This window comes from Bos grunniens, chromosome 8 (genome assembly GCF_055505025.1).
Source record: "Bos grunniens cultivar Pamir isolate PY7600 chromosome 8, Bosgru_T2T1.0, whole genome shotgun sequence".
NCBI lineage: Eukaryota > Metazoa > Chordata > Mammalia > Artiodactyla > Bovidae > Bos > Bos grunniens.
In genome coordinates, this window is record NC_141172.1 from 80,477,511 (window position 1) to 80,494,996 (window position 17,486).

Genomic DNA, 17,486 nt, shown 5'->3' on the forward strand with positions numbered 1-17,486 from the left:
AGTGTTCTTGCTTGGGGGTCTCTCTCATGTGGTGGCACTGAGATGTTGGCTGGGGCTGGAGCCACCTGAAGACTCACCTGGCTGACTTTTTAGAGCTGCTCTCCACTCCGCGGGAGCTATTGATGGGAACATGTCCACATGGCTTCTCCCAGCATGGTGGCTGGGTTCCCAGAGGGAGCTAGCTCTCAAGAGTATGCATGCTGACAACCCAGGCAGAAGCCCCAGAGTCACGCTGCCATGTTCTAATGGTCAGACAAAGCTCAGATTCCAGGGGACAGGGATGGTGGGAAAGGCAGGACCACACCAAGCAAGAGCATGAGCGATGGGAGATACAGCTGAGGTCATCTTTGCAAAATGCAGTCTGCTTCCCATCACCTGCATGCATTGGTGCTCAGTCGCTTCAGTTGTGTTTGATTCTCTGCGACCCTACGGACTGGAGCCTGCCAGGCTCTTCTGTCCATGGGATTCTCCAGGCAAGAATACTGGAGTGGATTGCCATGTGTTCTTTCAGGGGATTTTCCCGACCCAGCAGTCGAACTCATTTCTCTTACCTCTCCTGCATTGGCAGGCGGATTCTTTACCGCTGATCTACCGGGGAAGCCCTCTCATCACCTACCTAAAAATTCAGCATACAAAGCCACACGGTCTTTTATGGACCAACTGTGGAAAATCACATAGGTCCCATCCAAAATGAAAATAGCTTTGTTGAGTCCTGATGAGGGGGAAAATGTAGAGATTTAACACTTAGATTTCAAAGATGTTGTAAAGAAAACTGCCAAGAAGAAATTAGGTGCTGCTTTTCAGCCTCTGAAATACCACCCTCTTGGCTGCTTTGAGTGAGTGAGTGAAAGTCACCCATTCGTGTCCGACCCTTTGCAATCCCAGGGACTATTAAGTTCATGGAATTCTCCAGGCCAGAATACTGGAGTGGGCAGCCTTTCCCTTCTCCAGGCGATCTTCCCAACCCAGGGATTAAACCCAGATCTCCTGTGTTGCAGGCAGATTCTTTACCAGCTGAGCCACCAGGAAAGCCCAAGAATACTGGAGTGGGTAGCCTATCCCTTCACCAGGGGATCGTCTCAACCCAGGAATCAAACCAGGGTCTCCTGCATTGCAGGCAGATTCTTTACCAACTGAGCTGTCAGGGAAGCCTCTTGGCTTCTTTAAGAAGTATGAAACTGAGCCAACGTGCTAACTTTCATCCTTTTCATGTGCTTAAATGCTGTACTCACGTGCATGACCTCATTTCATGTTGCCATTGCTCTTATACAGAGGAGGAAACCAAGGCTCAGCCAGCTCTCTGCTTTCCCACGTTGTTAGCAGGATTGGGGCTGGCATTGCTCCATTCTGGGCAGGACCCTGGCTGTGAGGATCCCTCATTTCCCCACCACCACTTCCTCTTCTCTCAAGAATACCAGGCAGGCTCTTTCATGCCTCCCTGCCCTGGGTCATGCTCTTCTTCCTCTTGGAAGCCATCCCTCCAACACACAGTTTCTTCCTCTTTTGGCTGGAGCCCAGACTTCAGGACACTGCTTGGGTCTTCCAACCCCATCCTCTCCCCTGAAGTGGTCCCAAGGGGCCGTGTCCTTTCTGTGGCCCTTCCCACCTTACAGTGTTAACAAGCTTCTCTCTCCATTACTCTATAAGCTCTTTGGGGTTTTTATCGCCTGCCATAAATGTGAATTATTATCAAATGTGAACTCATCCTTGAACAATCTTTTCTGTCACCTCACCTCTTATTTAAGACCTGTAATTCCTGTATTCTAGCAGGATCTGTGTCTATGCCACTCTCAGAATGCAACTCTTCAAGAAAAATGTGCTTAATCGCTCAGTCATGTCTGACTCTTTGCGACCCCATGGACTGTAGCCTGCCAGGCTCCTCACCAGCACTAAAATTTTGCCAGAAGCTTGATATATGAATTCAAAAGTAAAAATTATTTTGTGTTAATTAAAAACCGTATTGCAAATCTTGGAAGGAGGGGAGAGATGGAACTAATTATAGGCACAAATGCTTCATCAGTTGCATGCAATCCTTGTATGCTGACCTTGGGAATGAACTTTCTGTGGTTCTTTCTCAGTGTTAGCATCTTGCTTCCTTAGCTTACACATAAACAGGGTTTTCCTTTGGTCACAGAGCCCCCCTGAGCATGTAAAAGCCATGGTTTTAGTTAATTAAACACTGTTTGAATTTTCAGTGAAGAGGAAGCTCCATTGCCCCAACTTACTTAACCACAAGGCCCCTCTCTTTGTCTTCCCCTTAGAAAACTCTTTTGTGAATGATGTTCCAGTCCTGTCTGTGACTTCACAAGAGGTGGCTGTATCTCAGTCAGGATGGACACAAGCCCAGTATAGCAACTGTGCTCATTGAATAGAGCTCTGGAGGCAAATGCACTTGGGTTTGGCTCCAGTTCTCAATTATGCAACTTACTTGCTGAGTGATTTGGCGCGATTTTAAAAATCTCTCTGAGACTTGGTTTTCTTATTGATAGATGAGGTGGTGATAATGTGAATTTCATGTAAAATGCCTTGCATAGCATCCTGGATAAAGCTCATTGAATGACTGCCAGGGTACTGTGTGAATTAGATATATTAATAAATAAGACAAGGAAATCAGCTTGTAAATTAGATTGTTGTTGTTTAGTCAGTCATGTCCAAGTCTTTTGACCCCCCATGGACTTGTAGCCTGCCAGGCTCCTCTGTCCATGGGATTTCCTAGGCAAAACTACTGGAGTGGGTTGCCATTCCCTTCTCCAGGGAATCTTCCTGACCCAAGGATTGAACTACATTGGCAGGTGAATTCCTTACCACTGAGCCAACAAGAAAGCCTCCAAAATTAGATTACGTTATTTTATTGAAGTTTTGGTCCTTTTAGCCAAAGTTTTTTCTTTTCAATGAAATTTGTGATTATGTTTGAAACACTTTTTTTGTTGTTTTGTTTTTAGTAGATAACTCTTATAAAGCTGGGATGGCTCTTGTCTTTATATGCATCTGACCACTGGTGGTTAATAAACATTACCTTAAATGGAAAGTTTTCATTTGAAAATGAATGTGGCTGGCTGTACCTAATGTAATAAACTGTCAGTTATTAGATGACAGAGAATGTTATGAAAAAAAAACAAAAAACAAAAAATGACACACGGTCAGTGCTTGTCATGGTAATTAATGTTCTATAAATTCATCACAAACACTGACTCAGTGGATACTGGACCAGTTGTCCTGGAGGAAATACAGAGTTAGGGTCCTGTGAGCGGGTCACATTTTTACCAATAGGTCAACACATAACCTTGTCTGTTGTGTTTCTGTTTAAAGGCACCTTATTATATGTATATAGTTGATGCACTAATGTTGATCTCATGGCCAACAGCACTATATCTCATGCCAAGCGTGGCTTGTCTAACACGTGTTTTCTCTGTAAGGCACACCATAGCCTCCATGCTTAATGAACACTGGACAGCTCTTCAATACCATGTTTGGGGGCCATTTTAAATAGTGAAATCATGAACAAAAAGCACAAAATGCAAAATGAAACCGAAAACACGGCACTGAACAGACTATGAAAAGGACACTGTTTTCAGTGTGAGAGCTGAAACAAGGAAGCAGAGCGTGCCCTTAACCGAGCTCAGCTGGGAACATGCATGTCTGACCATGTCTGGTCATTTGTGGTCAGATCCACAAATGACCATGAAAGTACTATAAGTATTGAGTTTTTAGATTACAAACAAAGTTGTAAGGAGTAAGTGAATTTGCAAATAAAGATCCTGGAGAAAATAAGGATTGCCTGTACTCTGTCTTGTCAAGTTTAAATGTTTCTGTTTTCTAGTAAGGAAGCTATGTTCCCCATCCACTGCCTGTGTGGGTTTCAGTCACTGAGGTGTCTCGTGTGTTTGTCACAGGACAGGGGTGGGCTGGAGCTACAGCCAGTCCCCTAGGTGGCAGGTGGCCTGGCTTCTCTGTGCATTTGCTCTCCTCCTACCCCGGAAGCTGGATCAGGAAGGGAAAGGGGAGCAGCAGTTAACCAATAGTCCAATGGAAATTAGGTCTCACAAAGCAAATCACTGTGTTTGAGACAAGTTTCTTCTCTGAGGAGTCTGTCCTCAGCCTGCTAAGGTGCCACAGAGGGGTATGAGGTGCCCTGTGGACTCGGGGATGCAGCATTCACTGGAGCAAAGGGATGGGGAGGCAGATTGTTGAAGAACTGGTGATAAATAAGGAAAAGTGTCTTTAAAGAGGCAGCATTGAGATAGATCTAGAAAGTGTTTCCCCAAATTGTTCTACACTCTCCTCTGACATCCTGCAGCCAAAGTTAGCTCAGATGCTAGCATGCTGCCATGGGGGGCACTAGAATCACATCTTCTCCTGTGCGGGGGCCTCTCCCACCTTCAGACTGCTCATGAGGGGACCCTGAAGTGTGAGCGAGGGGTCAATGGTTTGGTGAAGGAATGGGTTCTAGATATTAGGCTGCAAACCTGGACGACACGGTTGTCTTAGATGTGTGCACACACTCTTGGCCTTGAAACACAGGGTGTTCAGAACCACACTTGAATTCAGCTTTAGGGTTGGGAACCTGATGCTCTCACTTCCCATAACTGAAAGCATCGAATGCCCACATGGAACATTTGGCTGTGAAAATCTTTGATTTTAGGCTTGCATTTAAAATACTTTGTGGCTCTCCTGATGATTTTTTTTTCCTTTGCTTTTGTTTTTTAAAGCAATGTGATTCAAGTCACCAAGTTTGCCTTAAGCCTGCCTGACAAGTGGCTGTGACTGCCAGACGCATGCATGGGCCCAGCTCCTACAAGCATGTGTTGCTGTGGGTCAGAGGTCCTTGGCTGGGCTGAGTCCTGGGGCCCCTGGAGAATGCTTAGTGGGGAAGTGGTACTGTATTTTTGAGGAGAGGGGTTACAAGCACCACTTCACTGGCTTCTGGAAAGCTAACATTGTTTTGTATTCAGGCTGTTTTTCCTCTTTTCTCCATAAGCCCCATCTCTGCAGCCCATCCCCACCCCCTACCAGAGGGAAAGCCCAGTGTTCCACTCCCCAAGGAAATCAGAAAGGGATTGTAATACAGTCATAACATTTCCTGTGACTCTTTAAGGTTGTGAGCTTACAGGCAGTAGGCGCTAGTGTTCTGATGTGATTTATTCTTCAGCATCTCTGCGATCCTGCTGACCGGGGAAAGAAAGTATTAATAACCTGTCATGCAAAAAAATCGGCACTGCTATAAAAATACTTCTTCACTATGTGTTTTTATCTTCATGGGCCTCCCACTGCCAAAGTAAATGAGTAACATTTTAATGTATCCATTCTTTAACATCAAAATATTAGCCTTAACTTGATTTTTCTGTCTTCCTTTTGTCTTCATGTGAGGAGAATAAATCTAGCAAAAAATAACAGTGATAATTCTTCACATAGCAGTTCCCCAGCAGGTGCCCAGAAATGTGCCCATCCTGTGATGGCTGGATTGGCCCTTGGCACTCGGGTGCTAGGGAGGAAGTGAGGGTCCCAGCAGTGACATAGGAAGCACCTTTCCATTGTGTTTCACTTACTTTAAGGGTATACTACTTGCTTCTCTCCTGCTTACATGGTCACTTTACTATTTTGTGTCAAGTTCTGTTATTGTATTCTTTTATTGCAAAGCGTAGGACACGACTTAGCAACAGCTTATGGGTAGGAGGCTCTGCTGTTGAATTTAGGATGCTTTCTCTGCAAGAAATAAAAACCCCAAACTGGCTTTAGCAGTAAAGGGAATTTTATTGGCTTGTGTTGTGGAAAAGTCTAAAGGCAGATGACTTCAGGCTAGGGTTGATCCAGCCACTCCACAGGGTTACCACAGACCTGTTTTCTTTCCTTTGACCGGTTGTGCCTCTGCTTTAGATCAGGAGTGGTCCCAAGATGATTGGCAGCAGCTTTGGGAGGGAGGAGGGTCAAAGAGTCTTAACAAAAATCTTTGTCTTCACATTCTCCAAAAAAAGAATATAGTGCACAAATTGGATGGCACCCCACTCCAGTACTCTTGCCTGGAAAATCCCATGGACGGAGGAGCCTGGTAGGCTCCAGTCCATGGGATCGCTAAGAGTTGGACACGACTGAGCGACTTCACTTTCACTTTTCACTTTCATGCATTGGAGAAGGAAATGGCAACCCACTCCAGTGTTCTTGCCTGGAGAATCCCAGGGACGGCGAAGCCTGGTGGGCTGCTGTCTATGGGGTCGCACAGAGTCGGACACGACTGAAGTGACTTAGCAGCAGGTCACATGAACCATATCTATGGTTGGGGGTGGACCTTGGCTTCCCAGAACCAAAAACCCCGGATGTAGGTATTTTGGGAAAAGAAGAGGAGAGAGATGATACTGAAGAAGCATCCAACAAACGTCTAAGTGCATATGACTTATCAGTCCCTGAAGTGTGAACAAAATCTATAGAGGCAGGACATTGCAGGTTCAGTTCCAGACCACGTCAATAAAGCAAAGATTGCAATAAAGTGAGTCAAAATAACTACATAAAAAAGTCACACACAGTACTGTAGTCTCTTAGGTGTGCAATAGTGTTAAACCTTAAAAAAAAAAAAGAAAACAATATAGATACCTTAATTAGAAAATATTTTATTGCAAAAAATTGCTCACCATCATCTGAGCCTTCAGCAAGTTGTAATCTGTTCTCAGGGGTAACATCAAAGATCACTGATCTCAAACTACTGTAACAAATATAATAATCATGAAAAAGTTTGTGAGCAAATGCTATTGGAAAAATGGAGGAAATAGGTTTGCTCAATACTAGATTGCTGCTGCTGCTGCTAAGTCGGTTCAGTCGTGTCCGACTCTGTGTGACCCCATAGACAGCAGCCCACCAGGCTCCCCCGTCCCTGGGATTCTCTAGATTGCTACAGACCTTCAAACTGTAAAAACTCTCTGTGAAGCACATAAAGTGAAGCCCAACAAAATGAGGTATTACTTGTGTTTTTGTTGTTGTTGATGTGTTTCAATTAATAAGTATTTGTGCTTCCCTAGCGGCTCAGACGGTAAAGCATCAGCCTGCAATGCAGGCTGGGTCAATCCCTGGGTCGGGAAGATCCCCTGGAGAAGGAAATGGCAACCCACTCCAGTATTCTCGCCTGGAGGATCCCACGGACAGAGGAGCCTGGCGGGCTACAGTCCATAGGGTCGCACAGAGTTGGACGTGACTGAAGTGACTTAGTACCTGCTAGAAATACATCACTGAAGGCAGGACCCTGTATATTTCTGCCATTTCCTTGATCCTGACCCCTTGCTTTCCTAGACTACAGGACAAGAACAAGGAAGTGAGGCCCAATGGGAGGGGGCTCCTTCCTGTGGCCCCTGAATCTGAAATGGGGGAGAAGGAGGAGAACAGAGAAATGGAGGTGTTATTACCCATTTAATAAAATGTGATTCAAGAAAGGAAATTATATTCTTTGCAGCACTGTTCATAATGAAAGAGGCTTAAATTAATGGAGCCAAATTATAAGAAGAAATTTCTCTATTGAATTTATTAATTTCCCACAATTTGGACTCCTTATTTACAATCCTATTGTTCCCCCCTCCCCCCCTCCGCCCGCCGTGGGACTACATTCTTGCCCAAACCTGGGTTTTAGTGAACAATAAAGAACATATATCCCCTGGAGGAGGGCATGGCGACCCACTCCAGTATTCTTGCCTGTAGAATCCCATGGACAGAGGAGACTGGCGGGCTACAGTCCGTGGGGTTGCAGACAGTGGGACACGACTGAGGGCCTAAGCGCAGCACACAAAGAACATGTGAATGACCCGGGACCTCTTCCTTCTCTCTGCAGTGGGCAGTTTGCCGTCGTGAAGAAATGCCGTGAGAAAAGCACCGGTCTACAGTATGCCGCCAAATTCATCAAGAAAAGGAGGACCAAATCCAGCCGGCGGGGCGTGAGCCGCGAGGACATCGAGCGGGAGGTCAGCATCCTAAAGGAGATCCAGCACCCCAACGTCATCACCCTGCACGAGGTTTACGAGAACAAGACGGACGTCATCCTGATCCTGGAACTGTGAGTGCTGTGCTGGGGCGGGGGAGGGGCACTGCCGGCTCCCAGCGGCCGGACAGCACAGCCACCAGCCTGGACCCTCCTCGGGGACCACTCGGCCTTGCTGAGTTGGAGAACTGGGGTGTGCGGCCTGCCCTGAGGCCCAGCTGCAGTTGTCTGGAGTAGGTCTGCAGAAGCTTCCACCCATGTGGTCGCACTTGGTTTGCCAGTGGGTCCCGGGTCTTGAGTTCTTCCTTGTCATGAGATCGTCTGTGTTTTAAGTTTCATGCTAAGCTTTAGGCTTAAGAGCATATGCTCTTCTCCTCTCACACTGTTCCTCTGCCTTCCCTCTGTTTTCCTACTTCTGTTTTTCTCTTCTCTCTCTTTTTTTTAAAAATATTTTTAATTTATTTTTTTGGCTGTGCCACACAGCATGCAGGATCTTAGTTCCCCGACCAGGAACCCATGCCCTCCTGCAGTGGAAGCATGGAGTCTTCACTACTGGACAGCCAGGGAAATCTGTCTCTTCTCTTTCTTTCTCTCTTCTCTTTCCCTCTGTCTTATACACACCTCATTTTTAACTGTTGAAACTGTCGACACTCATTATATGAAAGGGTGAGATTGAAGCAGAATCACTCAGCGGTGACTGCAGGACTTGTTAAAGCATTCTGCTGATTCTCTCAGGCACACCCTGTCCGTCCGATGTTACTATGGGAAACTGACTATAGTGCATTATTCTATGATGTGTCCGGTCCCTGGCCCCCTGCCTGAGGGCCCCGCTCCCTGTGATGAATTCAGCAACCAACATGGGCTGGTGGGAGAGGAGAGGAAGTCATCCAAGAACATGCAGCTGGGAGTGTCTCTGGACAGTTTGGGTGGAGGACACACATCATCACCCTGGGGGCTGAGGGAGGGAGGGATGGCGCAATCCTGGGTGGTTCTTAGTGATGACAGACCCCACCCATTTCCTGGAGCCTCTGAAATTCAGATGTACCCTTTTGCCAGCCCAGCAGCTCCCCCTTATTTGCAGATCTCTCAGGGCTAAGAGGTGATTTTTTGAGACCAGAGAAGGTGGAAGTGAGGGGAGGTATACAGAGGGCTTGGCACCTCACTGTGGGGACCTGTGCTTTGCAGTCAGAAGGGCCTGGGATGCCCACTGCTTATTGTCTCAACACTGGGCTCTGAGCACGTTCTTTTATGCATCTGAACAGGAACCTTCTTAACTATAAATTGGGATCAATTAATACCTCAGAAGGGTTTTGAGGAGATATGTGAGATGAGAATATAAACATAGCTAGCAAAGTGTGTGGCTCATTTGTTGTCGTTCAGTTGCTCAGTCATGTCCGACTCTTTGCAACCCCATGGACTGCAGCACGCCAGGCCTCCCCATCTTTCACCACTTCTTGGAGTTTGCTCAAACTCATGTCCATTGAGTCGTTGATGCCATCCAACCATTTCGTCCTGTATCGCACCCTTCTCCAGCCCTCAATCTTGCCCAGCATCAGGGTTTTTCCAGTGAGTCAGCTCTTAGCATCAGGTGGCCAAAGTATTGGAGCTTCAGCTTCAGTATCAGTCCTTCCAATGGATATTCAGGGTTGATTTCCTTTAGGACTGACTGGTTTGATCTCCTTGCTGTCTCAAGAGTCTTCTCCATGGATGTGTTTCTGGGAAGTTCTCAGCCTCTGCACTAGTGACATATTGGGCTGCATAATCATTCAGGGGACTGTCCTGTGCATTGTGGGATGTTTATCAACATCTCTGGCTTTTACCCACCAGACAGCATCCTCTCCTCTAGCTGTCACAATTAAAAAATGCCTCCAGATGTTACCACATGTCCCCTGGGTACAGACTCTTCCCCTCTCCCCCATTGAGAACTACAGCATTAAAGGAAGAGCAGGACTCTAAGAGCACAGAGGATTAGAGGGCTGCTCAGGGTTCAGCAGAAAAAAGAGAGGAATCAGAGTGTAATCTTTGCTGTGACTTTATATGGTGATGTGAAAACTAGACAGACCCGAGATCAAAATCCAGAGCAAATCCTTTCCCATCTATGTGCTATATTGTGCTTAGTCACTCAGTTGTGTCCAACTCTTTGCAACCCCATGGACTGTAGCTCCTCCTTCTATAGGGATTCTCCAGGCTAGAATACTGGAGTGGGTTGCCATGCCCTCCTCCAGGGAATCTTCCCAACCCAGGGATTGAACTCAGGTTTCCTGTGTTGCAGACAGATTCTTTACCATCTGAGCCACCAGGTAAGCTCAAGAAAACTGGAGTGGGTAGCCTATCCCTTCTTCAGGAGAACTTCCCAACCCAGGAATTGAACCAAGTTCTCCTGCATTGTATGGAGATACTTTACCAGCTGAGCAACCCAGGAAGCCCTTACCATATATCTCTAAACCTAAATTTTCTCCCTTAAGGCTGTTGTCAGAGACCATAAATGCAAAGTTCCTGGGAAAGAAATTATATAGATCACAACTGTTTTGCCATTTCAGAGAATTACTAGGTAATGCCTGGTAACTCAGCCTGCCCAGGTGGCTCAGTGGTAAAGACTCTGCTTGCCAATGCAGGAGCCACAGAAGACGTGGGTTTAATCCTTGGGTCAAGAAGATCCCTTGGAGAAGGAAATGGCAACCCACTCCAATATTCTTGCCTGGGAGATCCCATGGACAGAGGAGCCTAGCAGGCTATAGTCCATGGGGTGGCAAAAGAGTCAGACATGACTGAGCAACTGGGCATGCCTGCATGCCTAGTAACTCAAAAATGTCATTTGCTCCCTTTGTATATCAGAATGTACAAATGATGGTGAGGTGTTACTGTTACCTGTGTGTGTATATTCTGAGTTCAACTTCTGTTGACTGACTCCCAGTTCATAGAAATTTTCCATTAGATGCATTTATCCTCTGCATAAAGTGAATGACATGCAATTTCTTTAGCCACTTGTTTTAAAATTATTATACAATAAATTTGATGTTGGAGGAGAGTTGTATAATTCTATGAAAGGTAACATGTGTGTAGATTTGTATAACCACCTCCCAAACCAGGATTCAGAATAGTCCATTTGCCGCCAAAATGCCCTTGTACTCACCCCTTAGAGTCACACCCACCTTCCACTCCATATCCTCTGGTGGTCGCTGAGCCATTCTCTATCACTATAGTTTTGTGTTTTTAAAAATTATTTAAGTAGACCTATATTCAATCTTTTGAGACCAGTTTCTTTCACTCAACATAATGCTTTTGAGATTCAAGTATGAGTCAGTTTCTCATTTTTAATCCTGAATGGTATTCCATTGTATGCTGTTTTTTAATTTGTTCACCCATTAAAGGACATTTAGGTTGTTTCTAGTATGTGGTGATCATGAATAAAGCTACTGTAAATATTCACATACAGATATGTGTGTGGATGTAAGTTTTCACATATTTGGGGTAAATACAATGGAGTGGGATTTCTGGGTCACTTAATGAGTACATTTAACTCTATAAGAAATTGCCAAACTTTTTTCTAATGTGGCTGCACCAGTTTACAGCCTTTCCAGAAATGGGTTGGAGTTCTAGTTCCATCAGCCCTTTTTATTGTCAATATCTGTTTCTAATTGTAGCCATTCAGTCAGGTGCATAGTGCCACACAGCTCTACATAGTTCATTGTGCAGCGATCTTGAATATTGCATAGAAGCCTGGAATGTTAGGTCCATGAATCAAGGCAAATTGGAAGCAGTCAAACAGGAGATGGCAAGAGTGAACGTCAACATTTTAGGAATCAGCAAACTAAAATAGACTGGAATGGGTGAATATAACTCAGATTACCATTATAACTACAACTGTGGGCAAGAATCCCTAGAAGAAATGAAGTGGCCATCATAGTCAACAAAAGAGTAAGAAATGCAGTACTTGGATGCAATCTCAAAAATGACAGAATGATCTCTGTTCATTTCCAAAGCAAACCATTCAATATCAAGGTAATAAAAGACTATACCCCAACCAGTAATTCTGAAGAAGCTGAAGTTGAAGGGTTACTTTGCCAACAAAGGTCTGGCTAGTCAAGGCTATGGTTTTTCCTGTGGTCATGTATGGATGTGAGAGCTGGACTGTGGGAGGGATTGGGGGCAGGAGGAGAAGGGGATGACAGAGGATGAGATTGCTGGATGGCATCACTGACTCGATGGACGTGAGTCTGAGTGAACTCCTGGAGTTGGTGATGGATAGGAAGGCCTGGATTGCTGCGATTCATGGGGTCGCAAAGAGTCAGACACGACTGAGTGACTGATCTGATCTGATCTGATCTGATGAAGACCTACAAGGCTTTCTAAAATTAACACCCAAAAAAGATGTCCTTTTCATTATAGGGGACTGGAATGCAAAAGTAGAAAGTCAACAAACACCTGGAGTAACAGGCAAGTTTGGCCTTGGAGTACAGAATGAAGCAGGGCAAAGGCTAGTAGAGTTTTGCCAAGAGAACACACTGGTCAGAGCAAGCACTTTTCCAACAACACAAGAGAAGACTCTACACATGGACATCACCAGATGGTAAACACTGAATCAGATTGATATATTCTTTGCAGCCAAAGGTTGAGAAACTCTATACAGTCAGGAAAAACAAGACTGGGACCTGACTGTGGCTCAGATCACGAACTCCTTATTGCCAAATTGAGACTTAAATTGAAGAAAGTAGGGAAAACCACTAGACCATTCAGGTATGACCTAAATCAAATCCCTTACGATTATACAATGAAAGTGAGAAATAGATTTAAGGGACTAGCTCTGATAGACAGATTACCTGATGGACTATGGACAGGGATCAAGACCATCCCCAAGAAATAGAAATACAAAAAAGCAAAATGGCTGTCTGAGGAGGGCTTATAAATAGCTGTAAAAAGAAGAGAAGCAAAAAGCAAAGGAGATAAGGAAAGATATACCCATTTGAATGCAGAGTTCCAAAGAATAGCAAGGAAAGATAAGAAAGCCTTCCTCAGTGATCAGAGGAAGAAATCTATCAAAGAAATAGAGGAAAACAGTAGAATGGGAAAGACTAAGATATCTCTTCAGGAAAATTAGAGATACCAAGGGAACATTTCATGCAATGATGGGCATAATAAAGGACAGAAGTGGTATGGACCTATCCGAAGCAGAAGAGATTAAGAAGAGGTGTCAAGAATACTCAGAAGAACTATACAGAAGAGATCTTCACCACCCAGATAATCATGATGGTATGATCACTCACCTAGAGCCAGACATCTTGGAATGTGAAGTCAAGTGGACCTATAGAAAGCATCACTATGAACAAAGCTAGTGGAGGTGATGGAATTCTAGTTGAGCTATTTCAAATCCTAAAAGATGATGCTGTGAAAATGCTGCACTCAATATGCCAGCAAATTTGAAAAAAGCAGCAGTGGCCACAGGTCTGGAAAAGGTCAGTTTTCATTCCAATCCCAAAGAAAGGCAATGCCAAAGAATGCTCAAACTACTGCACAATTGCACTCATCTCACACACTAGTAAAGTAATGCTCAAAATTCTCCAAGCCCGGCTTCAACAATACGTGAACCATGAACTTCCAGATATTCAAGCTGGTTTTAGAAAAGGCAGAGGAATCAGAGATCGAATTGCCAACATCTGCTGGATCATGGAAAAAGCAAGGGAGTTCTAGAAAAACATCTATTTCTGCTTTATTGACTATGCCAAATCCTTTGACTGTATGGATCACAACAAACTGTGGAAAATTCTTCAAGAGATGGGAATACCAGACCATCAGACCTGCCTCCTGAGAAATCTGTATTCAGGTCAGGAAGTAACAGTTAGAACTGGACATGAAACAACAGACTGGTTCCAAATAGGAAAAAGAATATGTCAAGGCTGTATATTGTCACCCTGCTTGTTTAACTTATGTGCAGAGTACATCATGAGAAATCCTGGGTTGGATGAAACACAAGCTGGGATCAAGATTTCTGGGAGAAATATCAATAACCTCAGATGTGCCGATGACACCACACTTATGGCAGAAATCGAAGAAGAACTAAAGAGCCTCTTGATGAAAGTGAAAGAGGAGAGTGAAAAAGTTGGCTTAAATTCAACATTCAGAAAACTAAGATCATGGCATCTGGTCCCATCACTTCATGGGAAATAGATGGGGAAACAGTGGAAACAGTGGCAGACTTCATTTTGTGGGGGCTCCAAAATCACTGCAGACAGTGATTGCAGCCGTGAAATTAAAAGACACTTGCTCCTTGGAAGAAAAGTTGTGACTAACCTAGATAGCATATTAAAAACCGAAGACATTACTTTGCCAACAAAGGTCCGTCTAGTCAAAGCTATAGTTTTTCCAGTAGTTATGTATGGATGTGAGAGTTGGACGGTAAAGAAAGCTGAGCACCGAAGAATTGATGCTTTTGAACTGTGGTGTTGGAGAAGACTCTTGAGAGTCGCTTGAACAGCAAGGAGATCCAACCTGTCCATCCTAAAGGAAATCAGTCCTGAATATTCATTGGAAGGACTGATGCTGAAACTGAAACTCCAATTCTTTGGCCACTTGATGCAAAGACCTGAATCCTTTGAAAAGACCCTGATGCTGGGAAAGATTGATGGCAGGAGGAAAAGGGGATGACAGAGGATGAGATGATTGAATGGCATCACCAACTCAATGACATGAGTTTGAAAAAACTCCAGGAGTTGGTGATGTACAGGGAAGCCTGGCGTGCTGCAGTCCATGGGGTTGCAAAGAATTGAACATGACTGAGCGACTGAACTGAATTGAACTGATCTTGAATAAAAGTTGAGTGAGCTTACAAGGAGCAGCTATTAGGTGGAAGAGGCAGGAGGGGCCTCAGGAGATGGCCTCTTCACCACAGTGTCAGACAAATGTTTGTCTTCCCTGGGTATTTGCTCCTCACAGATTTGAAAATCCCTGTGAGGTGATTGTCTTTGCTTTTGCACCCATTGGGCATGTGGGGAGCCATGATGATTACATGTATGTGTCAACTGACTGGGCCACAGGGTATCCCAGGATTTGGTTAAACATTATTCTGGATTGTGTATTGAGGGTGTTTCTGGATGAGGTTAACATTTGAATTGTAGACTGAGTAAAGTGGATTGCCCTCCCCATTGAGGGTGGGCCTCATCTAATCAGTTGAGGATTTGCATGGAGCAAAAACGCTGACTTTACTCTGAATAATAGGGAGTTCCTCTTACCTTACAGCCCTTTAGCAGGTGCATTGCTTTTTCCTGCCGTTACACTGAAACTAACACATTGACTCTCCTGGGTCACCAGCTACGTCCAGCCAACTCACCTTGCAGGTCTCAGGACTTGTCAGCTCGTGATGGCATGAGCCAGTTCCTTACAATACATCTCTTCCTCCCTTTACATATGTACATCCTATTGGTTCTGTGTTTCTGGAGAACACTGACTAATACAGTGATACCAAGGACTAAGGAGAGAAAGTGCACTCTTGTTTTCACACTACAAGTCTGTCCCATTTTGTCCCAAAATAAATACCTAAATATAGGATTTATTTTGCCATAAAGAAATGTTGTAACTTTTAATACACTATTCAAAATATTAGGTCTTTCTGAGAGAGTCATCTTTGCCTTTGAGAAAATCATGCTTGTTGTAAATTCTAACAGTTTTAAAGAACATTTAGTCATCAGTGACATATTCCATCTTCTCTTTCCTTTCTTGAGGGTGTTGGGATGCAGTGGTAGTTAAGGAGAGAATAAAATGTAAGAATTTGTCAGAAAGTAGCCCTGCAACTCATAGTGTTGTCTTGTCTGTATCCTCTGGTTCAGTTATCTTTAAGTGTATAATTATTATTTTAATATACATATTTAAATATATATTTTAAATATATTTTAAATATTTATAAATATATAAAATAATATATTAAAATTTTAAGAAATATATTATATATATTAAATATATATTTTTAAAATATATATTTGGGATGAACTCCATGGCAAGTAGAGCTTCCTTCAGGCTTCCCAATGAAGTGTGTTCCGTTGTTGAAACTTCTGTTATTGAAGCCTGCCTCCACGTGGATGTGTGAGTTCCCACCACCACTCTCTGGACTTGTCCTTACCACTGAGACAGAGACCCCAAACCCCCACTCCCCTCAGTATTTCATGAGCTGCTCCCAGGGATCTGGGCAAAATGCAAAAATGGTACTTTCTGTGTCCTTTGTACAGAAACTACTTGGTGTTAAAGGCAAATTTGTTCAAATTCCACTCCAGGATTTGGCTTAAAATTTCTGTAAGTATTTTTGAAGAGTGACTTTTTCTCCACATGCTTCTCTGGAAACAAGGCTGATATGCTATTGCAACTCAGCAGAGCACATACCTGAATGAGGCAAATCTGATGTTTCAAAAATCGAAACTTCATGTCCTCCACATCCCTTTGTTCCTTAATGAAAATCTCGTGTTGCCGTATTATAGCTCATTCGTGCATCGTCATGTGGGCAAGTCACTACAAGACTTTGACCTTCGGTGTTTGTGTCATTTTATAACTTGCTCCATTACCTGGTGGAAAGTGAAGCCAAACAAAGTCAGTGCTAATCAGAGACACTGGCTTCTAGAATTCTGCTCTACACTTGCTGCTCAGAAACAGCTAAGTATTTCAGGCAGCGGATAATTTAGTTTCCCTCTGCCCAGACGTGTGTGCACGCGTGCTAAGTTGCTTCAGTTGTGTCCCATTCCTTGTGACCCTGTAGCCCACCAGGCTCCTCTGTCCATGAGATTCTCCAGGCAGGAATACTGGAGTGGATTGCCATGCCCTCCTCCAGGGGATCTTTCCAACCCAGGGACTGAACTGGCATGTCTATGTCGCCTGCATTGGCCGGCGGGTTCTTTACCACTAGAGCCACCTGGGAAGCCCCTGCCCAGACATTAATCAAATCCAAATGCCCTTAGGGGGCTGGACAGGTGACGTAAATGAGTGGGATTGTTCTGCCCGGAGTCTCAGTGTTGGGGATGTATGAGGGAATGGTAAGGACTGTGGCTCGTTGAAACTCTCAGCCACTCAATAGCGGATTGTTGCCATGTGGGTTATTGGATCCAGTGTTGCCAGATCCTGCAGTTTTTTCCAAGAAAAGTCTGGTATCTAGGCTTTTAATTTTGGCAGTTAATTCATAATACTTACAAGCAGATGGAATAAAACTTTCCTGGAAGGTCACATGTGGCCTTCATAGAACTTCAGATTCTTACCTCTTTTGTGTAAGGAATAAGTATTAGCAATAGGTGATGAATACAGTCAGAGATAGCCCCAGAAGGCTAGCAACTCTGTTGGAAGGGCAAGTTACACACTTAGCATTACAAAATGATTTTTTTTTAATGTACACTATGGTTTATCAGCTATTTGTAAGGCCTCCCCAGGCAGCCATTTTGCTTTTTTTGCATTTCTTTTCCATAGGAATGGTCTTGATCCCTGTCTCCTGTACAATGTCACGAACCTCATTCCATAGTTCATCAGGCACTCTATCTATCAGATCTAGGCCCTTAAATCTATT

At 44.2% G+C, this 17,486-nt stretch overlaps 1 protein-coding gene across 5 annotated transcripts in view; it reads left to right on the forward strand.

Moving 5' to 3' along the window:
* DAPK1 (death associated protein kinase 1) overlaps positions 1-17,486 on the forward strand; it is a 211,779-nt gene that overhangs the window by 104,252 nt on the left and 90,041 nt on the right. For all 5 annotated transcript variants that reach the window (XM_086416933.1, XM_086416936.1, XM_086416935.1 and 2 more), the window contains one exon: positions 7,808-8,029. In XM_086416933.1, the coding sequence (XP_086273059.1) occupies positions 7,808-8,029 (222 nt within the window). The remainder of the gene's footprint in view (positions 1-7,807; positions 8,030-17,486) is intronic.